This window comes from Antennarius striatus, chromosome 2 (genome assembly GCF_040054535.1).
Source record: "Antennarius striatus isolate MH-2024 chromosome 2, ASM4005453v1, whole genome shotgun sequence".
NCBI lineage: Eukaryota > Metazoa > Chordata > Actinopteri > Lophiiformes > Antennariidae > Antennarius > Antennarius striatus.
In genome coordinates, this window is record NC_090777.1 from 7,002,434 (window position 1) to 7,027,803 (window position 25,370).

The 25,370-nt window shown below is 42.2% G+C and overlaps 1 protein-coding gene across 2 annotated transcripts; it reads right to left on the reverse strand.

Moving 5' to 3' along the window:
* Positions 1 to 2,145: 2,145 nt before the first annotated feature.
* gmeb2 (glucocorticoid modulatory element binding protein 2) lies at positions 2,146 to 24,853 on the reverse strand. Of its 2 annotated transcripts, XM_068328211.1 has the most exons (10): positions 24,620 to 24,853; positions 24,142 to 24,264; positions 23,963 to 24,048; positions 19,648 to 19,772; positions 19,460 to 19,563; positions 11,087 to 11,241; positions 8,186 to 8,254; positions 7,958 to 8,095; positions 3,648 to 3,770; positions 2,146 to 3,498 (listed from the first exon to the last, which is right to left on the reverse strand). In XM_068328211.1, exons 2-10 carry the CDS (start codon positions 24,243 to 24,245, stop codon positions 2,894 to 2,896), a joined length of 1,509 nt encoding a protein of 502 aa, XP_068184312.1. In that variant the 5' UTR covers positions 24,246 to 24,264; positions 24,620 to 24,853; the 3' UTR covers positions 2,146 to 2,893. The 2 variants fall into 2 exon arrangements, with proteins under 2 accessions (XP_068184312.1, XP_068184322.1); XM_068328221.1 differs by lacking the exons at positions 7,958 to 8,095; positions 8,186 to 8,254.
* Positions 24,854 to 25,370: the final 517 nt, after the last annotated feature.

A 25,370-nucleotide genomic window follows, 5' to 3' on the forward strand; every position in this document is an offset into this window, starting at 1 on the left:
GTGCCCCTGTCTACTCAAGGCCTGTACTGCTGAAATCAGAGTCGCTGCAATGAGTCTTGAATCTGAGCCCGCATCTCGAGAAGGTGGCCACTCTCTGGAAGACAGCATGCATTCCTAAAAAGAACCAGCCCAGCAAGCTGAACGACAGGACAGGACAAACTACTACAAATGCGAATGGACCCTGGTTGCTCGGATACACAACTACACAGTTCGTCAGGCTAAAGGACATTTGACCTATCTGAAGGACTTTTAGTTCTATATAATCCATCTAGAGCATTACACTCTCAAGATACTGGTCTACTGGTGGTTCCTAGAATCTACAAAGTAGGACAGGGGCTAGAGCCTTAACCATCAAGCACCTCTGTTGTGGAACCACCTCCCTACCTCGGTTCAGGAGGCCCTCACCCTCAAATTATTTAAAACTAGACTTAACTGTAACATTTTTCAAAAACGTTACAATTAAGGTGGCTTAGGCTGCTTTCTTTTTCTTATAAACTTACATTGCTGGAGACTCAACATCAAGACACACTGAGCTCCTATGTCCTCCTTCTGTCTGACCCTCTCTCTCACTCCTCCTCCTCTGACCTCTCTCTCCTAGTCTCCATTCACACCTTTACTAACTCAACTTCTTCCCCAGAGTTTCTGTGCTCTATGCCCTCACAGATTTTCTCAGGTTCACGGCTCATCCGTCCATCCGCTGTGGACCTGCTCCTCTAATCCCACCAGTATCACCCCCCATCTATCTATGGGGTCCTGCTGCCTTTCTTCCTCCGTGCCATCATGCAGTCATCCATGCAGCTGTACTTGTGCTTTGAATTAACTAACTACATGATGGGGAACATGTATTAAAGATAACAACCCAGGAGTCGAGAACGCAGCCTGACTTTCCCATCCTCACTTCAGCGCCTGCATCAAATCTCCTAACTAAAACCATAAAGACACTGACTCTATCTGGCCTGTCTTCAATTCTCTGTCTCTCTCTTTCTCTTACCCTGTCCTTATCTTCATTGCATTTTTTTTCCACCCAAAAGAATGGAAAGGCGGATGACTACCCAAAATAATCTGGGTCCTGAGTGGAATTTCAGCCTCAATAAGGGAGTTTTTCCCCGCCGCTGTCGCTTATGCTTACTCTGGAGGGTTCTGTTGGGTTTTTCTGTCTGTTAAAGCGCTTTGAAATGTTTGTTGTCATACTTAAGCACTTTACAAATAAAACTTGATTGATATATTCCACTGTTCTCCACCACAGATCCCCAGTGAATTATTGTGCAAATCTTTAAGCTACCTACCACGTTCCAGTCTGTTGCTCAGGTAAGACTCAGCATATATCCATGGATCATGAACCAGTCCACACCACTTTTGACTCCACATCAGAAATGTAGTATGCAGATTCACATATGATCTGGATAGATGTTAGTTTATCTATGATGCAGTCTCTAATAATGTTTTGAAACAGGAGTCAATCTACATGTACGTGTACATATATGCTGTGAATGGACTTCCTATTCACATAACCAGCTTCATTATGAGGGGGCGTTGATGGGGATGTGGATGCCGTCTGTGCAGCCAATTACATCGGGAAATCCTAAAAGAAATTTTTTTTTTTTTAAGAATGTCAATAAGAGAATAAAATTTCAAATTAATTTATAAGATTTCAACATCATTTGCCTGCAATTCCATGGAACTCCTCCTTGATTCTGACAGGTTTATTTTCTGGGAAATTGACAAACGGGTAAATCATTTGAAGGCGGGGCATACTGGGCATCTCCCACATTGTATACAAAAACTACCATTTGCAAAGCAAAAAGAAAAGAAAAATAGACGCATCGCTACAGTACCTGCTGGGATGTGAAGACAATGTAGCAATGCAATGTGCAGCATTACATTCCTATACTCTTGACGGCTCATTGTAAATATATTTTTATAATTGCTTGTTTCTTGCACCGGTGTTGTTTTTATACCTGTTTCTTGCACATGAGCTTTTTTGGACTGAGAGTTGTCTTACAAATTTCATTGTACACCTGTGTATGATGACATTAAAGGCATTCTATTCTAATCTGCACAAATCTCACTATTGTTTTTATTAGGGATCGCTTATAATATGGTTTCTTTCCAGGATGGAGGGGGAATGAATGAACATTTTCAATACACAATTGCTTAGGATTTTAATGATTTCAGCATCTACATCACATCATCTCAAAGGATTCAGAGAATGTACAGAAATTGGTACAAATAAGTAGCAGATACAAAACATTTTTAAATTAATTTAAAATAAGGCAATGAATTTGATGACCTTTGATCAACATTATATGAATGCCATATGTTTGTGTGAACTATATTATTGCATGGGACAGTCTGTCACTGCATTTTCAAAACAAAATCAGCATCCAGAGCAATGTCCTAGTCATGACTCCAGTAAAGAACTGACACTGAAAGTGTCTTCTGGTCTGACGAATCTATTTTTTTATTGTTTTTGGAAAATCAAAATTAATTTCTGAATGTGTGTAATGTTTATACTTCTAAGAAAATCAATCCATTCTATTTCATTGAGTTTTTTGCAAAAAAATTGTCCTTCTCTGTAGAGTTTAATCTATTCCAGTGAAGAGAAAGATACTGTATGTTACCCGGTGTGAAACTGAGGATCAGCCACCTCTGGTCCTCAGTTTCACACCGGGTAAAATACAGTATCTTTCCAAGGTTGGTAAAGACAGCATTTTTGGAAAAGTGATGTAAAAGCAAGTGAAGTGAACTCAACATTGGGTTCACATTTGTTATATTGAAAGTATTTTTCAAAGGATGGCTAGTGTGTCAAAGGAAACAAAGATTCAGTCTACAGTTCTAAATAGTGAAATGGAAGTGATTACAAAACTGGAAGATGGGATAATTGTCTGCTATTTCACTGCTGCTCTGCTGGCTCATCTTGCTCTGGCTGACCTTCATCACAGACATCCTGGCATGCCACTTGTGTATTAATTGCTGTGCCATCCATCACACTAACACTGGCCACCTGTTGTTGCACAACAGTACTTTGTTTGGTGGCCAAGCTCTGAATTGTGGCCGGTAGTGTCACCAGCTGGAACTGAGGGCCAACCACCTTAACGAAGGCCGTGGAGGCTGTGCCGCCAGTGCTAACTGCGCCCTCCTGACCCAGCGTTGTGGACAGCAAAGCCAGGTTAGAGGCATCAGACTGCACTTCTGACGTAGAGAGGGCAGAGGTCAAGAGGGTGTACCCACCCAGGCTGGTGCCAGTCTGAGCTCCAGCCACAGTCAGCACTTTGCCCAGTGGTAACCCAGTCAGCTGGTTGATGGGAAGACTGATTTGTTTGGGAGCAACAGCACTGATTGAAGCCGGACCAGAAACGGCGCGGGTCAACCGGGGACGCTTCAATGCTGGGGTTGCAGAGACTGGGGTAAGGGTCATCAGGACATTGTTTAAGTGCTGGGATTTGCTCTTCAGCTCCTTGGCTCGTTTCCTGTGCTCATCACACTGCTGCTCCAGAGCTGCAGGGAATATTACAAGTTATCAATACTTTAAAAACATATACTAAAGGTTTATTAATACCAACAGCAAGAACACAGGGTAGAACTGTACAACAGCTACACACATTTCAAGGCTCAAATGTAAGATTGTCCACTATATTTGTACTGACTTGCAAGGCTGCGAGTGTACTGCTCTCTGTAACGGTCCATCTGACTCTTATGACTGGCCAAAACCTTCTTCACTAGGTCCAACAGTCCAAAGTTTTGTACTATGCTATTAAGCAAAACAGCATCTGAAACACAAACAAGAATTTATGTGCAATAATACACAGGCATCTAATTGTAATACAATAAATACCATATTGGTCCAAATATAACACAACCCTGATTATAAGACAACCCCCTTTTTCAAGACTCAAGTTTGAAAAAAGACTTTATGAACACCAAATTTAATTTTTATACAGAAAATAATTACAGTACATCTGAATCAAATGATTATAACAGTATATTCAAGAGAAAAAGCATGTTATTTTGCCTCATTCAGATCATGCAAAAACTGTATTGCATCTTAATATCTGAACATATAAATATGTAAACTAAAGTGCAATCACATTTGTAAATGAATGGCTTCTGGTTTTTGAAATGTAAATAAACTAATCTACTGTGATAAAACAAAATTGCAATAACTGCATTAACCATAAAAGTAAAGTCTAACTGTAACTGTAGTCTTGAAACAAATCTGAATAAGGAAAAACATTGTTTGCATCATAACTTCTCCTCAGCTGCCGATTAACCTGGCCGATCTTCAACTCACTTTTCTCCCGATTGCCACTACGTTTCTCCATTTTCTGTTATGTCTTCTCTTATTTTCTTCTCTTTTCTTTCTTATCGCTATTTTTTAATTTTCTTCTTCGTGCTACCATTATTTTTATTTTTCTTCTTCGTGACAGGGGTTTGCTTTGGCCTGGGGAGTTCAGTTCAGCATTCGCTTTAAAGATATCTGGCGCCATCTAGTGCCATCTAGCGTTGTGAATGAGTGTAATGTTTAGGCCCCGAATGTAAGACGACCCCCACTTTTTCAGTCTTATTTCAATACAAAAAACACCGTCTTATATCGGGCCAATACGGTACATATCTCAATTTACTATCTAATTTACAAAAGTACTTCATACTTACGTGAAAAACGCTAGTCTAGACCTATAAAATGTGTGATGCTGGATTTAGGGCAGTTTGGACCCATATGATCTAAGTTTAAAACTTCAAGTAGTTTCCTATTTGGAATATTAATTTTAATGATAAAACAACTAAAAACTGCAATAGCCAGTTTGGTCAATTATGTGAAACAGACATTCCTCAAAGTAAGGCTTCTTTGGGCTTTTCCCTTCAGGGGTCGCCACAGCGAATCAATTACCTCCATCTAACCCTGTCTTCTGCATCCTCTTCTCTCAAACAAACCACCTTCATGTCCTCTTTCACTACAAACAGAAACCTCCTCTTTGGTCTTCATCGAGGCCTCCTGTCTGGCAGTTCAAAACTCAGCATTCTTCTACCAATATATTCACTCTCTCTCCTCTGGACATGTCTGGCCTCTCTGACTTTATTTCCAAAACCTCTAACATGTGCTGTCCCACTGATGTACTCATTCCTGATCCTATCCAGCCTAGTCACAGTCTCTAGACTAAACAACATTACTGGTCTCAATACAGTTTTGTACACTTTTCATTTCATTTTAGCTGAAACTCTTCTATCACACATCACACCTGACACTTTTCTCCACACGTTCCATCCCACCTATACACGCTTCTTCACCTCTTTTCCACCCTCTCCATTGCTCTGGACTGTTGACCCTAAGTACTCAAAATTCTCCACCTTCTTGATCTCTTCTCCCTGTAACATCACTCTTCCACTTGGGTCCCTCTCATTCACACATGTACTCTGTTCTACTGCGGCTAACCTTCATTCCTCTCCTTTCCAAGACAAACCTCCACCTCTCTAGTGTCTCCTCCACCTGTTCCCTGCTCTCACTACAGATCACAATGTCATCTGCAAACATCATAGTCCATGGAGATTTGTGTCTAACCTCGTCTGTCAGCCTGTACATCACCATAGCGAACAAGAAGGGACTCAGAGCTGATCCCTGATGCAGTCCCACCTCCACCTTGAACTCTTCTGTCACACCTACAGCACACCTCACCACTGTCTTACAGTCGTCATACAAGTCCTGCACAGCTCTAACATACTTCTCTGCCACTCCAGTTCCTCTCTGGGCACCCTGTCAGAAGCTTTCTCCAGATCTACAAAAACTCAATGCAGCTCCCTCTGGCCTTCTCTGTACTTCTTTATCAACATCGTCAAAGCAAATCCTGCATCTCCAGTACTCTTCTTTGGCAAGAAACAATACTGCTGCACCCAAATGCTCACTTCTGCCCTTAGTCTAGCTTCAACTACTCTTTCCCATAACTTCATTGTATGGCTCATCAGCTTTATTCCTCTGTAGTTGCCATAACTCTGCACATCTCCCTTGTTCTTAAAAATGGGCACCAGCACACTTCTCCATTCCTCAGGCATCTTCACACTATCTAAGATCCTGTTGAACAAACCAGTCAGAAACTCCACTGCCACCTCTCCTAGAGACTTGCATACCTCCATAGATATATCATCAGAACCGAGTGCCTTTCCACTCTTCATCCTCTTCAGTGCCCTCCTCACTTTATCTTGACTTATCTTTGCTACTTCCTGGTCCATAACAGCCATCTCTTCTAGTCTTTGTTCTCTCTCATTTTCCTCGTTCATCAACTCTTCAAAGTACTCTTTCCATCTTCCATCACGCTACTAGCACCTGTCAATACACTTCCAACCCTATCCTTAGTCACCCTAACCTGCTGCATGTCCTTCCCATCTCTGTCTCTGTCCTGCCAACCTGCATAGATCAGTCTCCCCCTCCTTACTGTCCAACCTAGCATACAAGTCATCATCAGCCCCTTGTTTGGCCTTTGTTACCTCTACTTTCACCTTACGCTGCATCTCCCTGTACTCCTGTCTACTCTCCTCAGTCCTCTCAGTGTGCCACTTCTTCTTAGCTAACCTATTTCTCTGCATACACTCCTGTACCTCCTCATTCCACCACCAAGACTCCTTATCTACTTTCCTTCCAGATGACACACCAAGTACTGTCCTAACTGTCTCCCTGATCACATTAGCTGTAGTTGTCCAGTCATCTGGATGTACCTCCTGACCACACAGAGCCTGTCTTAACTCCTTCCTAAAAGTCATGCAACACTCTTCATTTTTCCTATTCCACCATTTCGTCCTGTGCTCTGCCTTTGCCCTCTTCATCTTCCTCACCACCAGAGTCATCCTAAACACCACAATCCTATGCTGTTTGGCTACATTCTCGCCTACCACTACTTTGCAGTCACTGACCTACTTCAGATTACACCATCTACACAAGATGTAGTTTACCTGTGTGCTCCTACCTCCACTCTTATACAGTAGGTCACCCTATGTTCCTGCCTCTTCTGGAAGAAAGTATTCACTATAGCCATTTCCATCCTTTTTGCAAAGTCAACCACCATCTGTTCTTCTGCATTCCTCTCCTGGATACCAAACCTGCCCATCACATCCTCATCACCTGTTTCATGCACCTACATGTCCATTGACGTCTGTACCACTGAAAACTCTCTCACGTCTAGGTATGCTCTGCATCAATTCATCAAAGTCCAACCAGAATTTCTCCTTCTCCTCTAGCTCACATCCTACCTGTGGAGCATACCCACTAACAACGTTGAACATCACACCTTTTTAGCTTCAAACTCATCACTCTGACTCTTTTTACCTCCAGGACATTCCTAAAAACTCTTCTTTCAAGATAACTCCTACTCCATTTATCTTCCTATCTACACCATGACAGAACAATGTGAACCCTGCTCCTAAACTTCTAGCCTTGCTACCTTTCCACCTGGTCTCCTGGACACACAGTATGTCTACCTTCCTTCTCTGCACCATGCCAACAAAGTCTTTACCTTTTCCTGTCATAGATCCAACATTCAACTTCCCTTTTCTCAGTCCTATACTCTTGGGAGTTCCTCTTCTCTCTCTTCCTACGAATATACTGGTTCATAAACGTTTAAATTACCTTAAAAAATAAATATGTGGTTGCTATATGCAGAAATGTTTTTTGAGGGTGGTCCTGGAACACATTAACACAGTAACAAGGGATTACTGTATACTTATAGACTTGTAAACACAATACAACTGCCCTAACATCCCCTTAAGATTTTAGAACAAAGTATCAACATAGAACATACCCTTCTTTTGGTGACCTTAGAATAGTGGATATTGTTTTTGATAGGCTATGAATATGATTGCTACACTTGAAATTTAATTTAGTTCAAAAAGTACGTAGAAGACTGTCTGGCTTTGCTAGAAGTTTATAACCTGGGTGCCACTTTTTGCTGAACTTCATATACACCTTACCGACCTTTGACCTGTAATGGTGGGTCACACACTCTCTCCTGAAGTCCCTTCAGAACTTCCTGCAGCTCCCTCTGAAAGTCTTCCACCACCTCTTCTAGCAGCCCTCCCTCCTTCACCGAATGCCAGAATGCCATTGAGTCCTCTTGAAACACAAGCATATCACAGACCAATATCAACTTAAATCATTTGATGCTAAATGATTGGGAATTGGTGCATGTAAGTTTTCAATCACCTCCAATGGCTGTGACCCACTCTGAAGTCTCTTCTGTCATCTCTGGAAATGAGACTGCTGTTCCATTCACTGCAGCACAAAAAGTAAATAATTCCTATTACGACTACCTGACTGATATCAGGTTCCCCTTGAAGACATTGACTCCACTAGACCTACAGTAGGTGGTATACTATGTCAGTGGTCCCGGACCGCAGTGCCGCGGACCGGTACCGGTCTGTTGGTCAATCGGTACTGGGCCATGCAGAAAGCATACATAACTTACATTGTTTCCATTTTATTTATTATTTGATTCTGAATGATTTTGGAAAATAAACGGATTCTCCCCACAACACCTGTCTATGACTCATTCTTCATGCCTGTCTAAATGCTTGTCCCAGTCATATGGCTATATTCTTAAAGGGGCTGCCCCGGCTGGTAATACAGAACACATTACTGCTAAACTGAAACTCCCAAGCTAGCAAAACCAACAAAAAACAAATGCCCTGGAAAAGTTTATTTGCGCAGAGTAAAAGTGACAATGAAGGCACAAAAGAACCTATAACTTCAAATAAAAATAAAGCTGAAAAATACCAGTTTTTACATTCACGTATCGCTTATATAAGCGATATACTCGTTTGCTCAGATGTGCTTGCTCAATTATGTAATAATTTTATGTACATTATAACTACGCTTTAAATTCACTCTTTAACTAGTACAATGGAGTCAGATCACTTAAACTTATGATTCTGCATATTCTCATATGTGATTAACAATGATGTCCTGTTTTTCACACACACAAGGTCTGGGTGCTAAAAATATTGTATAGTGTCAGAGTGTCTAGACCAAATAGCATAAACCATCCCTAAGATTCTACACTGACTGTAAAGAGGAAAGACTTAGGTGAAAAGATAGTTCAGACTGTTATTTGATGATTGGACTTCCTCTTGCTAAGAGCTGACACCACTGAATGAATGCTCTGCAGAGTTTGTTTTGTTTCATTCTGCCTGTTTAAAAAACCTTGTGATTTGCTGACATCTGACATTTTTATATAATGTCTGGGTATCTGAGGACCAGAGAGATCCGGTTGGCTCGACTATGACAGTATCGAACATATACTGGAAAGTATTCAGACCCCTATAAATTTCTCACTCTTTGTTTCATTGCAGCCATTTGCTAAAATCAAAAAAGTGCATTTTATTTCTCAGTAATGTACACTCAGCACCCCATCTTGACAGAAAAAAACAGAAATGTAGAAATTTTTGCAAATTTTTAAAAAAAGAAAAACTGAAATATCACATGGTCATAAGTATTCAGACCCTTTGCTCAGTATTGAGTAGAGGCACCCTTTTGATCCAGTACAGCCTTGAGTCTTCTTGGGAATGATGCAACAAGTTTTTCACACCTGGATTTGGGGATCCTCTGCCATTCTTCCTTGCAGATTCTCTCCAGTTCCATCAGGTTGGATGGTGAATGTTGGTGGACAGCCATTTTCAGGTCTCTCCAGAGATGCTCAATTGGGTTCAGGTCAGGGCTCTGGCTGGGCCAGTCAAGAATGGTCACAGAGTTGTTCCGAAGCCACTCCTTTGTTATTTTAGCTGTGTGCTTCGGGTCATTGTCTTGTTGGAAGGTGAACCTTCGGCCCAGGCTGAGGTCCTGAGCACTCCGGAAGAGGTTTTCTTCCAGGATATCTCTGTACTTGGCTGCATTCATCTTTCCTTCAATTGCAACCAGTTGTCCTGTCCCTGCAGCTGAAAAACACCCCTGTAGCATGATGCTGCCACCACCATGTTTTTACCGTTGGGATTGTATTGGGCAGGTGATGAGCAGTGCCTGGTTTTCTCCACACATACTGCTTAGAATTAATGCCAAAAAGTTCAATCTTTGTCTCATCAGACCAGAGAATCTTGTTTATCATAGTCAGGGAGTCCTTCAGGTGTTTTTTGGCAAATTCTATGCGGGCTTTCATGTGTCTTGCACTGAGGAGAGGCTTCCGTCTGGCCACTCTGCCATAAAGCCCTGGCTGGTGGAGGGCTGCAGAGATAGTTGACTTTGTGGAACTTTCTCCCATCTCCCTACTGCATCTCTGGAGCTGAGCCACAGTGATCTTTGGGTTCTTCTTTACCTCTCTCACCAGGGCTCTTCTCCCACGATTGCTCAGTTTGGCTGGACGGCCAGGTCTAGGAAGAGTTCTGGTCGTCCCAAACTTCTTCCATTTGAGGATTATGGAGGCCACTGTGCTCTTAGGAACCTTGAGTGCTGCAGCAATTCTTTTGTAGCCTTGACCGGATCTGTGCCTTGCCACAATTCTGTCTCTGAGCTCTTTGGGAAGTTCCTTCGACCTCATGATTCTCATTTGCTTTGACATGCACTGTGAGCTGTAAGGTCTTATAAAGACAGGTGTGTGCCTTTCCTAATCAAGTCCAAACAGTTTAATTAAACACAGCTGGACTGCAATGAAGGAGTAGAACCATCTCAAGGAGGACCAGAAGAAATGGACAGCATCTGAGTTAAATATGAGTGTCACAGCAAAGGGTCTGAATACTTATGACCATGAGATATTTCAGTTTTTCTTTTTTAATAAATTAGCGAAAATTTCTACATTTCTGGTTTTTTCTGTCAAGATGAGGTGCAGAGTGCACATTACTGAGAAATAAAATGAACTTTTTTGATTTTAGCAAATGGCTGCAATGAAACAAAGAGTGAGAAATTTAAAGGGGTCTGAATACTTTCCGTACCCACTGTATCTCACCCACGAACAGGTGTCATGATAATTACATGACATGAGGTTCTTCAATGTTGTAGTACATATAGACAAATATAGCAAAGTGACTAATTAGAGCAATGCATCCTACACCAAATACAGTAAAATGAGATTATAATGAATTCTGAACTAGGTTCAGTGATGAACAATATTGAACTTACAACCAGCTGATGAGGGCACAGGGATCAGCTCAGCTGACTTGTCACTGTTGATGGAGACTTTTGTTCCTACCAGGTCAATCTTTGTGCTGCGGCAGGTGTTGGAGCAGACCTTTGTGTGCTGGTAAAAGTCTAGTTCACCAGAATCCATGATCTTCCTTTGAAATCAAAAACTTTTGAGAATCAGAATCAGAAAATACTTTATTGCCAAGTAAAGTTTACCACACGAGGAACTTGACGTGGTGTCGGTGCATTAAAAGGTGGAAGAGAAGCAATAAAGAATAGAGAAAACTATTTACAATTTACATTAAGTTTAAAGCTTACATGGACATTACATCACACTACCATGTGATACAACAGCACCAAGCTGAGGCATGTTTCTAAAATATCAGTAAAACTTGAAAGACAAAAAACAATCACATCTGTATAAAGAGGAATCACTTCAAAGAAAAATGCAGAATTGGCCAATTAAACAAATAAGTCATCTATGCTGATTGAGTAAAGTGTGACCTCGTTCTTTGCAGTTAATGCGTTCCAGGAACCACACGTGATTAACGAATTCCACGATTGAGTGATGATTTATTCATTATTATTTACAGTAATTTAAACATTTATGAACCCTCCAATACTGATATTAAACCACCTTCTATCTGTATTATCTTTTCACACATTCTTATCGACTGTTTAAAGCATTGTTTTTGTCTCACGTGAGACACATCAAATTATTAATGGAAGGTGGACAACGCAAACTTTTGACTAGATCTAGAATTGAAATAGTGAAAATGAGCATATTGCAAAGCTGTTGTTTCTCCGTTATTCCTTACCTATACCAATACCACAAAGTCAATTTTATAGAATGGGATGAAGTGGTAGCTCTCCTCCGAGAGCTGCCACCTTATCGCGGCGGGGGAGTTTGAGTACCCGAATGATCCCAGGAGCTATGTTGTCAGGGGCTTTATGCTCCTGCTAGGGTCTCCCTTGACAAACAGGTCCTGGGTGACGGGCCAGACAAAGAGCAGCACAAGCCCTATGATGAGTAGAAAATCAAGGATTGTGACTTCGCCCGGTATGGCGCAACCGGGGCCCCACCCTGGAGTCAGGCCCGGGGTTGGGGCTCGTATGCGAGCGCCTGGTGGCCGGGCCTCTGCCCAGGGGGCAGCCCGGAAAGGACGACGTGGGCCAAACCTCCGGTGGACTCACCACCCGCCGAGGAAACCGTAGGGGACGGGTGCAGTGTGCATTGGGTGGCAGTCGTCAGCATGTACCCGAATGTACATGGGGCTCGACGACCCAACCCCCAGACACTCACGCTCTAGGGACATGGAATGTCACCTCGCTAGGGGGAAAGGAGCCAGAGCTTGTGAGGGAGGTTGAGAGGTACCAACTAGATATAGTTAGGCTAACCTCCAACCACAGCTTGGGCTCTGGAACCCAAACCCTTGAGAGGGGCTGGACTCTCCACTTTTCTGGTGTTGTCCAAGGTGAGAGACGGCGGGCTGGTGTGGGCTTGCTTGTGGCCCCACAGCTCAGCCATCATATGTTGGAGTTCACCCCGGTGAACGAGAGGGTTGCGCCTTCGGGTTGGGGACAGGTGTCTCACTGTCGTTTCGGCCTACAGGCCAAATGGCAGTGTGGAATACGCGGCCTTCTTGGAGTCCCTGGGAGGGGTACTGAATAGTGCTCCGACTGGGGACTCCATTGTTCTCCTTGGGGACTTCAAAGCTCACGTGGGCAATGACAGTGAGACCTAGAAAGGGGTTATTGGGATGAACGGCCTCCCTGATCTGAAGACGAGTGGTGTTCTGTTATTGCTAGTCAATTTGCTTATAACGAACCCCTTGTTAAACCACAGGGATGTCCATAAGTGCAGATGGCACCAGGACACCCGAAGCCAGAGGTCGATGATCGACTTTGTTGTCGTATTATCATCAGACCTCCGTCCGCGTATGTTGGACACTCGGGTGAAGAGAGGGGCAGAGCTGTCAACCCATCACCACCTGGTGGTGAGCTGGATCGGCTGGCAGAGCAGGGGGCCGGACAGACTCGGCAGGCCCAAACGTGTTTTGAGAGTCTGTTGGGAACGTTGGCAGAACCCTCTGTCAGTCAGGTCTTCAACTCCCACCTCTGGGAGAGCTTCTCCCAGATCCCGCAGGAGGCTGGGGACATTGAGTCAAAGTGGACCGTGTTCTCCACCTCCATTGTCGAAGCGGCTGGTCGTAGCTGTGGTCGCAAGGTCTCTGGTGCCTGTTGCGGCGGTAACCCCTGAACCCGATGGTGGACACCGGAAGTAGGGGATGCCGTCAAGCTGAAGAAAGAGTCCTACCAAATCTGACAGGTACAGGCAGGCCAGGCGTACTGCAGCTTGAGTTGTCGCCGAGGCAAAAACTTGTGTCTGGGAAGAGTTTGGGGAGGCCAACCTCGAAGAAATTCTGGCAAACCATTCGGCACCTAAGGAGGGGGAAGTGGTGCACAGCCAACACTGTTTACAGTAGAGGTGGAGAGCTTCTGACCTCGGCTGGGGATATTGTCGGGAGGTGGAAAAAATACTTTGAGGGTCTCCTCAATCCCGCTGCCATGTCTTACACAGAGGAAGCAGAGGCTGAGGTCTCAGAGGTAGACTCGTCCATCACCCAAGCTGAAGTCCCCAAGGTGGTTGCCAAACTCCTCGGTGGCAAAGCACCAGTGGTGGATGAGATTTGCCCTGAGTACCTCAAGTCTCTGGATGTGCAGGGACTGTCATGGTTGACACGTCTCTGTAACATCGCATGGCAGTCAGGGATAGTACCTCTGGATTGGCAGACCAGGGCATTGGTCCCTCTTTTCAAAAAGGGGGACCGGAGGGTCTGTTACAACTATAGGGCGATCACACTCCTCAGCCTCCTGGGGAAAGTCTATTCCTGGGTACTGGAGAGAAGGATTAGACCTATAGTCGAACTGCAGATTCAGGAGGAACGATGCGGTTTTCGTCCCGGTCGTGGAACACTGGACCAGCTCTACATTCTCCATCGAGTGCTCGAGGGTTCATGGGAGTTTGCACAACCAGTCCATATGTGTTTTGTGGATTTGAAGAAGGCATTCGATTGTGTCCCTCGTGGTATCTTGTGGCGAGTGCCTCGGGAGTATGGGGTCCGGGGCCCTTTGCTGAGGGCTGTCCGGTCCCTATCAGCCGAAGCCAGAGCTTGGTTTGCATTGCCAGCAGTAAGTCAGACCTGTTCCAGGTGCATGTTGGACTCCGGCAGGGCTGCCCTCTATCACCGGTTCTGTTCATAATCTTTATGGACAGAATTTCTAGGCACAGCCAAGGTCCGGAGGTAGTCCGGTTTGGGGACCAAAGGATTTCACCTCTGCTTTTTGCAGACAATGTTGTCCTGTTGGCCTCATCAAACCTGGACCTTCAGCGTACACTGGGACGGTTTGCAGCTGAGTGTGACGTGAGTGGGATGAGGATCAGCACCTCTAAATCAGAGGCCATGGTTCTCGACCGGAAAAGGGTGCTGTGCCCCCTTCAGGTCGGTCGAGAGTACTTGCCCCAAGTGGAGGAGTTTCTTGGGATCTTGTTCACAAGTGAGGGAAGGATGGAACATGAGATTGACAGACGGATCGATGCAGCTTCTGCTGTAATGCAGTCACTGTATAGGACTGTCGTGGTGAAGAAGGAGCTGAATCGCAAGACGAAGCTCTCGATTTACCGGTCAAACTACGTTCCTACTCTCACCTATGGTCATGAGCTTAGGGTCATGACTGAAAGGACAAGATCCCAGATATGGATACAGATAGGATGAGGAGCTCAGTCACCAGGGAGGAGCTTGGAGTAGAGCCGCTCCTCCTCCTCGAGCGGAGCCAGCTGTAGTGGCTTGGGCATCTGTATGGGATACCTCCTGGACACTTCCATGGGGAGGTGTTCTGGGTATGTCTCACCGGGAGGAGACCTCGGGGAAGACCTAGGACATGCTGGAGGTGTGGAAGCGAAATAATGCATGCGTAGGTCACACTTCAAATCAGAGGAAACACATTTTCAAGTTTGGCAGCGAATAACCAAATTGTTCAAATAACAAGAAGATAGGGAGCAGGTCAAGCTGACACTGGATGGTGGTTTAGATTTGGATGTTCGTCGGGAAATCTGATGTTTTCTGTTCTCCCATGAATAAGACACGCACACCTCTCACATACACAAGAATGAAGGACTGTGACTATAAAAGGGTCAGGAGACATGCATCCAGTTGCTGTTCCTGATTGATCTGTACTGATGATCTGCGAATCAATAAAATAATTCCCGTTTTGGCTGAAAAAACACTCTCTATGTGCTTTTAGTTTTATTTTGGTATTTTGCTGGATAAAACACCACAGAGGGACTATGTCTCTCGGCTGGCCTTGGTACGCCTCAGGATCCCCCAGGAGGAGCTGGAGGAGGTGTCTGGGGAGGGTGAAGTATGGGCATCCCTCCTGAGACTGTTGCTCCTGCGACAGTCTCAGGAGGATGAGCAGTTGAAGATGGATGGATGTTCAGACTGTTTTTAGCAAGTGTCCAAATGTATTCTGGATCTGTTCCGACTGGGCCACATTATCAGCTAATCTGACAGATTGCCGTAGCAACAATGTCGGGGCGGAGTCGTTGTTCAGTGCGCGTAATGTGTGAGGTCATATAATTGCGACGGCGGCAACAACAACAATGACAAACAAGAAGTTTTGTTACTTTAGCATATTGGCATTATCACTGTCTGGTAGAGGTGGAGAAAATCTCACACACACCAGACATCGTCAATTCCTCCTTCCAGTTTTTTACCGCTCTGTAATGCGCAATGCTATTCCTTCTGTCGCCTTGATTTTGCGACGCAAATATTATGTCGCGGTCTGCCGTATCCGATTAGAGCTGGTCAGACTGAAGATGCATCTGTCCATATCTGACATAAAAACTACCCCCTGAATGTGGTTTTATTACAACACATTCAATTCAGTTCAAGCAGCTGAAATGAGTTTCCTCCTTAGAGTGGCTGGGCGCACCCTTAAGAGATAGGGTGAGGAGCTCAGTCACCAGGGAGGATGTGGGAGTAGAGCCGCTGCTCCTCCGCCTCAAGCGGAGCCAGCTGAGGTGGCTCGGGCATCTGTTCAGGATGCCTCCTGGACGCATAATTTGTGCAGCGTGCAGTATTCAAACCACTGCGTCAAGAGTAGGGGGGGGTTGAGCTGAAAGAATATCATTCCATTCTTTATAACGCCAAAGAAAAAAGGGAAGTATGTCCTACAACAGAGGATTTGCTGGAGGTTGCGTGGATAGGAGAGAGTGGACCATACACACATATTTTGAAAGTGCAAAAAAAAGTGTTGGGAAGTGTTGAAGGAGAGGTATTCAATTAAAAATCCAGTTATTAAAATTTCCTCTTTGTAAAAGGTCTGAACCCAAGTCCAGAGTGTGTCTTGTAGCCAGCGCTATGTCCACATTATTATTTATTATCAATTTTCAATGCAGGATATGTTTAACTGAGTGCACAACTAGCTCTTTTGCCATAAATAAAAGTAGACCCAGGCAAATAAATGTAAAGCTTTTGTTCTTTTGAAGAACACACACAAACCTCAGAATTAAAAATAAAGTGCAAACAGAGCTGAATAATCATTTTTTTCTCATAAAGACGTCCCAGCCTAAAGAACTGAAGGCCTACACTTCAAGTAAAAAACATTAACATCTTCAGAAAGCATGAATAAAAAGTGGCTCTTTCAGAGGAAAATGCAGACACTTTCTTTATGAGAGAAGGGGGAATGAGAATGGCCTGCCAGTCGTTGAAATCTTGGTTGGAATGGACTCAGTGTCATTCTCATGCAGACAAGCAGCTGTTGGTGAGTCTAGAACAGTACTTGTTCTTGTGAATGTTCATGGTGTAAAAAGTTGACTCACAGCTGCAAGTCAATCCAAACAGTCAATGTGTGTACATGGCACACCTTGACTGTTTGGCACAGCCCCCCTCTCTTTTCACACCCCATCTGTGGTGACAGAGACCACCCGCTTCAGATCTATGTCCCTCTTTGTCAGCATCTCGTACAGCCGCATGTATGTCCTCTCTTAGTGTGTGTGTTTCACCCCCAGCAAATAGCTCTTTATCTTCATGAAGGACACTGACACACAAAAGCTGGACATTACCAGTAACATCTGTAGACTCATTTCTGGTTGCTGTTGAAGATGACATTGGGATTTGTTTGATTGTCATCACACATCTCATCTTTCTGTTTTCCTTCAAATAATGTTTCAATAGCTTTTATGCACTCCTTCGCAATTGTCCCATCACTAAAAGATTTTTTATGTTGCCCCAAAATCCACTATACCTTTAGTGAACCTTTGTTTGAATTTTGCTCGGTCATTTTGTCCTCAGCGCAGACTTCAGGGGATAACTTTCCTCAAAAGTTCTGTGCTTTGTTTCGTAGTGGCACTTCACGTTACCATTTTTAATTAATGCTACATGTTCACACCATATGAGGTAAAATGATTCTGAACTGCCTGATGGAAGAATAAACATAAATTTCTCCATCCACTCATTGTTAACCAGCAGTCCTCACCGTCTCCCTTCCACTTTACTTTGCTGTCACGGTAAGCTCACAGTGGTAGCGGCACTTCCAGGTCCGTTGAACACGTAGTTAACAAACGATCTGATTGGCTGAACTGAGTGGCGCTACCACTGCATTAACTGGAGTAGCAGCGCCCACTGTCTATAGCCGTGACCATCAGTAAAAATGTGCGAAGAAAATCTATTCTCGTGAATTTATTATAGAGTGGTCATGGGTCCGGCCAGAACCATCACTCGGTCCAGATCTGGACCGCGGTCCACCATTTGGTGATACCTGTACTAGGATATGAAATACCTAAGACAGGTTAGTTGTTATATGTAAGGAATCTGATGCAGGAAAACACACAGGGTAGGGACAGATACCTGATAAAGGCACAGCTAGCCGCCAGCAAGAAAACTATAACAAAGGTTCGGTGCGCAGCTGACCCACCTACAATATTAGAACAGAATAGTGGGTAAAAAATTTACCATGGAAGACTCACACGTATTAAGGCTACAGATGGGAACATTTTTTGTGAAGTGGGAAAAATGGATTGAATGTAAAAATTGCACAAATAAAGGCTGACATAGCAGGCTGGGAGACATCAAATTAGATCAGTGCTATATAGGACAAGGTGTGATAGAGGACACTCCCACGTCAGTATGTTAAATTTTGTTCGTTTAATGTTTTTTTGGGGGGGGTAATATTTATTTCATTCTTTCACTGTCTCAAACCGTCTGTTCAATAAAAACTTAAATTAAAAAAAATGGATTCACTTTTCTGGACTGAATTAGTTTAGTGCATTTAGATAATATACTTTAATTTAATTATTTATTACCTGAACTTAAAAAAAACAATGGTTTTCAAAAAGGGAAACAATTACTGTACTTATTAATGTAATGTTACTGAAACATCATAATAATTACTAAATTGATTACTGCAGCCCTAACCTATTCTCTTCCTCCATTTCCTGATATTTTGTAAAGAAAGTGTCATATTCAGGTGCTATTATACCAACATTATTGTGAAAATTCACAATTCTGCTTTTTGCATAACAAAGCAGGATAGCTCCTTACATAAGCTCTGCAGCTCCTGAAACAAATTTAGGCCCCATCCACACAATGATGGATTTTTTTTAAACCGGAACTTTTTAAAAATGCATTGAAAATGATCCGCGTCCACATGACAGCGTTTTTAAAATAATCTCCGTCCACACGTAAACGCATCAGTGCGTTTTCGAAGACGGCTATAAGTATTGAGTCAAATTTTATCCAATAAGAATCCTCCGTGTTTTGTTGTCACAACACACGGGCCCATAAATATGACGTCACAGTGGTTTTCGTTGCAGGCAAGACGTCAGCGTTTTTAAAAAGTCTCGGATACACCGTCCACACGACAACGCAGACCCGGCGTTTTTAAATAAATCCACCTCGGCCAGCGTTTTTAAAAAGTTGCATTTTCGTTCCGGATATCTGCGTTGTCGTGTGGACGGAAGGCGTAAACACAACAAAAAAGTTGCGTTTTTAAAATATCCGTTATCGTGTGGACGGGGCCTTAGCCAAGGCGGCCAACTCAATTTATTACGGGCTCTGCAAATTTCAAGTTTGAACTTGGCTAGAAATATCTGGACAACCACGTAATTAACTTTGTATTGCTGGTTAATATTTTGTTGTGTGAATATGTGCTTTGATTTTGAAGTACTTTTCTTAATACCTATGTAGTTCTGTCAACTAGGAGACAGGACATGCAATGTCCCAATACCACCAACTCGTCTTTTTCCCGTATGGAAAATAACATTTAAAAAAATCATTTAGTTAAATAAATAATAGAATGAGTCCAGACCTGATCATAGTGCCGTTGAGCCGGATGGCCCTCTTCCAGTCCTTCAGGGTAGACTTCCCTGCTAAACATACAAATTCCTTTGGGCTGATGAGTTGATCATTGAACTGAGGAGGAAAGAATTGTCACAATGTCACTAATCTATATTCTATGTGTACAAAATTACTGTTATTATTACAAATAGTTTATACCAGAACACATTTAACATTGATCCCTGGGCAGACAAACTTCTTCCAGACAAGCATAGCTTTAGCATCTCCACAGGTGACTGGATAGACGACATCGGTTTCAACATCAACCTCCTCAGCTAACTTCACTGCATGGACAGAAGACACACCTAGATATGCATCAAATTACATCATTCACATGACTGCATGAAATATATGGAGCATAATTATGTTAGAAAAAAATCACAGACTGAATTATATATACAGTGGTACCTCTACTTACGAATGTCTCTACATACGAAATTTTCTACTTACGAAACACCTCAACAGGAAAATATTGCCTCTAGTTACGAAAGAAATTTCGACTTATGAAAGGTAAAAAATACAGTATGGGCTGCTACTCGCAGCTCCCAAAGGTTCCTGAATGCAAGTTTCTTATAGCTGCTCTGCCATTGGCTATTACCTAGCATCCTGGCATCCCACTGGCTAAGAGGGACCTCTGTGTGTAGCTAGATAGGCGTCTATTCAGCATCCTCGTCGTTCGGCCCTCGACCCATGAGGTGTTCTCATAGTTTAACGTAAATATATTAACTTTTAGAGTATTCGCTATGGACCCCAAGAAAGTGATGAAGAGGAAAAGAAAAGACGAAGAAAATAGTTTTTTGTCCATAAAAACAAAGCAAGAGATAATAGAAAAGCATGAAAAAAGATTGCGTTTGGTTGTTCTCGCCAAAGAATATGGCCGTAACGCATCTACAATCGCCACGTTATTAGGACAAAAGGAAGTTTAAAGGGACAGTAAAGTTAATTTTAAGTGACATATATGTTATTCATCATTATGAAAAATAGAAGAAAAAATAAATTTTATATGTGTAGCATCATCTGTTTGGTCAAAAAAGCTTAAAATCTGTGCCGCAGCAGATTCCGCATTCAGTGGTCATGGGGGCTTCATACGTCACTGGGGCCAAACATAGCTTAGCAGCCATAAGAAACTGTACAATTCTAGACGCAATTAACACCAAAAGTATCATGGTTACCTGCGCGGTGAACGGTTGTGTCAACAGAACAGCAAAAAGACGCGAAGACAAGGACCTGTCGTTCTTTAGAATACCTTCTGCGAAGCTAGGAAGGAGATGGAGAGCACGGATAAACCCGGTCAAAATGATCAAGGATCCGAGCATTTGTCATGAGCACTTTACCTCGGAGGATTTCCAAAGAGATATGAAGGTAAGATCGTTTTCAGACAACCCACAGTATTTATTCTGAATTCCCAAGGTTTAGTGGGTAATTAATGTCGGGAGCTACTGGAGATATTGTATAAATGTTTTTATGACCAGATTATCATGCGATTATGGCACTCGTGAAAAATAAACAATATCAAACGTGACAGAGAAATTGATGGGGTTCGTTTCCCCTGTGGCTTGTTAGTAATTTATAACAATTACCTCAGATTTCGGGAGGTTATCTCCTTGATTTGGTTTACTGTGTGTACGGAAAAGTTAATCGTGCTAAAGATGCTAACGCGCTAGCCCGTCAATGGGATTGTTAGCATTGAGCTAACCGCCATTTATTACTATTGGGCTGCGGAATTAATAACAACTCTAGTTTAACTTTTACAGCAAATTTATTTGAAAGTCGCGTCTTTTTGCTTTTCTGTTGACACAACCGTTCACGCGCAGGTAACCATGATATTTTTGGTGTTAATCGCCTCTAGAATTGCATTGTTTCTTATGGCTGCTTAGCTGTTTGGCCCCAGTGACGTATTACGCCCAACATGACCACTGAATGCTGAAGCTGCTGCGGCACAGATTTTAAGCTTTTTTGACCTAACGGATGCTACTCATATAAAATTTATTTTTTCCTCTATTTTTCATAATGATGAATAACATATGTCACTTAAAATTAACTTTACTGTCCCTTTAAGGAGTTTAAGGCATTGCGTGGATGGTTGGAGAATTTCAAAAGGAGGACTGGAATTCACTCTGTTGTTCATGGTGAGGCAAGAGCGCATTAACCAAAGAGGGCAAAAACAATGAGGACAGCAGTTAAAAGGTAAATGACCATCATTTTTATTCTTTATTTTTTACATTATGCACAACTCTCATTTATTGTGTAATAATCTAATGTAACATGTATTTGTTACATGTTTTGATGCATTTTTATGCTTTATAAAACATTTATGTCTGAATTTTGGGGGCTTGGAACAGATTATCGAATTTGCATGGAAAACGCGTTTCTACTTACGAAATTGTCTACTTTCAAAATTTCTTCCAGAACCAATTAATTTCGTAAGTAGAGGTACCACTGTAATTTGTACTTATCTGATTCACATAATACAGACCATCACAGATGTACTTTTTTTTTAAACTGGATTACAACATTCCTGTACAAAATAAAACAAAACCAAGAATGCAGTCAAAATATCAAAAAATTATGCTTTTCCATCGATCATCTTTTCATTCACTTGTCCATATCTTTCAGTGATCTATGTGAAAAATGTCAGATGAAAATTAAAGAAAACATAGCCACAGTCCAAATCCAACCAGAGTGCCACCAAGGCCTTGTTCAGACTAGTCGCCTACAACTGATTTTTAGCCCATCAAGATTGATGTTGCATGTCTCGCGTATAGTCTGAATAGTCCCAATTGGATTTTTCTGGAATGGATTGAAGGTAGTTTTGTGTCGGATAGGGACCGAGGTGTCTGCAGTCTGAACAGCTCCAAACACTCCGAATTGTTCGGCGGACCACAAGGTCATATTTGGGATGCGAGAGCAAGGTGCCAGACAGAAGAGCATCACACATTAAGGAGCGGTAAAACACAATGTCTGGTGTGTGTGTTTTCTCCACCTCTACCAGACAGTGATATTGCTAATACGCTAAAGTAACAAAACTTCACGTTCGTCATCGTTGTTGCCGCCATCACGCCTATATGACCTCAAACATTACCCGCACTGAATTACAACTCCACCCTGATGTCGTTGCTCGGTCAATAATGTGGCCTAGTCTGAGCGGAGCAAGATCGCATTTGGACACTTCTTAAAAACAGTGTGAACAGTCTGCCCTAAAAATCAGAAGAAGAACAAATATACTTTATTGATCCCCGTAGGGTAATTACTATGTTTTCACTAATGGTTAGTAATCACGCTTATATATGTTATTTTGTACAGGTCCCTGAAACAACCAATCATACACACGGAGCTTATAGGCATGCAGTAAATACAGGGAGGCTGAGTGACGGGCAACCCCATCTTTGGAGCTCCCCAAATGAGCAGCTTGTAGAGGGGACAGTGCCTTGCTCAAGGGCACCTCGGCAGTGCTCAGGAGGTGAGCTGGCACCTCCCACTGTCAGCTCACACTCCAAGAGTGAAGGAAATCTGATATGTCTGCAGACTGAACAGCGCTGAAGCTACACTGAGCTACATGATGCTACGGCGAATGTCACAGCAGTGGATCTGTTAAACAATAATGACAAGGTGATGGAAAATTAAAAGTGGCTCCTTAGTTGCATAACCAATACTAAGAAAAAAAATTTCATTGATCATCATGTTGGAGTAGCAGCACCCATTATAAAGGCAATGTAAAAATTTTAATGAGGATGAACAACAAAGAGAAATACATAGACCAAACAGTTGTCTTTTTTTTTTTTTTTTTACACGATGAATTGGTTCTGGGTTTCACCTCTTGCATATTCTTTCCCATTCGTCACCTCCTTCAGCTGTCATTACTTTGGTGTTAACTAGTAGTTAGTTGCGGTTGCTTCAAAATGCAGTAAAATGATGTTCCAATTTGCTAGTCTGATGTAGTGTAAAATGTTGTGAAATTATTACACTCTTCTATAATAACTTAGGTTTACAAATCTATTGCTGCACACCATTCTTTAAATAAAAATTAAAAACAGAAAAGTAATAAAAATTTCCTTTTTTTGGTGATTTTCGAAACATATCATTGTTTAATGAATTACCACACAACTTAGTAACAAGCAAAAGGTTTGATTCAATTTGATTTGAAATTATTTTAGCTAAAAATAATCCTTTGTGGTATACCACTTGAAACTTTGGTTTGGTGAATTGCCAAATGATAAATGAGGATAGTGTTATTTAATTTAATTTCACAAAAGACAGTCCACTGTATCATTTGCTAAAGGAAATAACAAAAGAAGCACTGAAGCATATTTCCTTATCATTTATATGGTTACAAGTGAATTCACTAAGGTTGAGATATTCCTAAATAAAATGAACTATCTAATGACAACCTAAACGTCGAGTGCGATAATTTGTCTTGTATCCTTGATATAGTAATTTTACAAAATGAAAAATGTGTGAGTCATGCAGGGCATACCAATGACTCCATCTTCCTTTGACAACGAATCTGCTTTGTTGGCCTCAGCTTCTGCCTTCTCTGTGGCTACTGAGAAAATGTCTTCCCTGAACAATCATAAGAAAAAAATAGAGTTTTTACTTCAAATTCAACCTAAACAAGAGGAAAATCCCAACGCAAAATATTAATATTATCCCTACCGAGCAGTCAGCTCTGCAGTAACCAGCACTTTATCCTCCTTGGTCCCAGATTGGAGGTCTTCGGCAGCGGGCTCAGGTATGGTAACAATCACAACCTCACTCATGTTAGAACACTGTTGATCTCTGAGAAAGCCATAGAAGACGATACAGATGGAGGTTCACAACAAATAATACAACAGCAGAGAAAGACTCGTTTTTGTTATGAAGCAGAGATTCTTTATCTCTCAGAACTCAGTTTAACTGTGCAGAAAATGTACATTAAATAACTGCAACGGTTTAATTGAACAAAGTGACGATCGAAATATTAACACCAGTTTAAATTTATACTTTATTTTTGCAATTTGGTTTGGCCCCATTTTTCGATGTGATTTCCCACTCCGTAATGTAGATGGAGCTTAAGGCGCCTCAGGCTAGACGTGAAATATCGGATGAAGCTCATCTAACAGTTGAATTTAGAGCTGACGTTAAATGTTTTTACCTGGTTTTGTAGCAGAAAATGTAGCTGTACGATTTGAGCGCTAGCTCGACATGGCTGTAACCACTGAACTACCTTAGTTTTATTTGATTTATCCAGGAAGGTAGACAAAAGTGCATAAAGCTCATGCATCCATCAATCTGCTCGGTGTTCACCCCCAAAAGGTTTTGAAGAATACTAAATAATAATACAAAATTTTCAGTATGTTGCTAATGTCCTGACTCGAGTTCTTCATGTATTTTTAAAAGCCGTGCAATTAAAAAAAACCTAGATAACTTAGCGCCACCTATAGGACTGGAGCATGGCGCTTGAAGAAGATTGAAATTCATCACTACCACTGTCAAACAACAATGTTGAATTGCTGTGATACACAGTGGGAAAAAATTTAGGGCCATCTCTGTAGTATTGGCATAGGTTGGAATCTAAACTGTTGCATATATATATATATATATATATATATAATTTCTCAATATTACTTGGGGGATAAATGTGGGGAAAAGACTGGACGCGATGATAGGAATGGAGGAACGTCCGATACAAAGGAACAAACAGCATTGGCTTTCTATCTGTTAAGCGCTTTGAAATATCTTCAGATGTGATTAAGCGATATATAAATAAAAATTGATTGATTGATTGATTGATTGATTCTTCTTCTTTTCCTTTCGGCTTTTCCCTTCAGGGGTCGCCACAGCGAATCAATTGCGTCTATCTAACCCTGTCTTCTGCATCTTCTTCCCTCACACCAACTAGATTG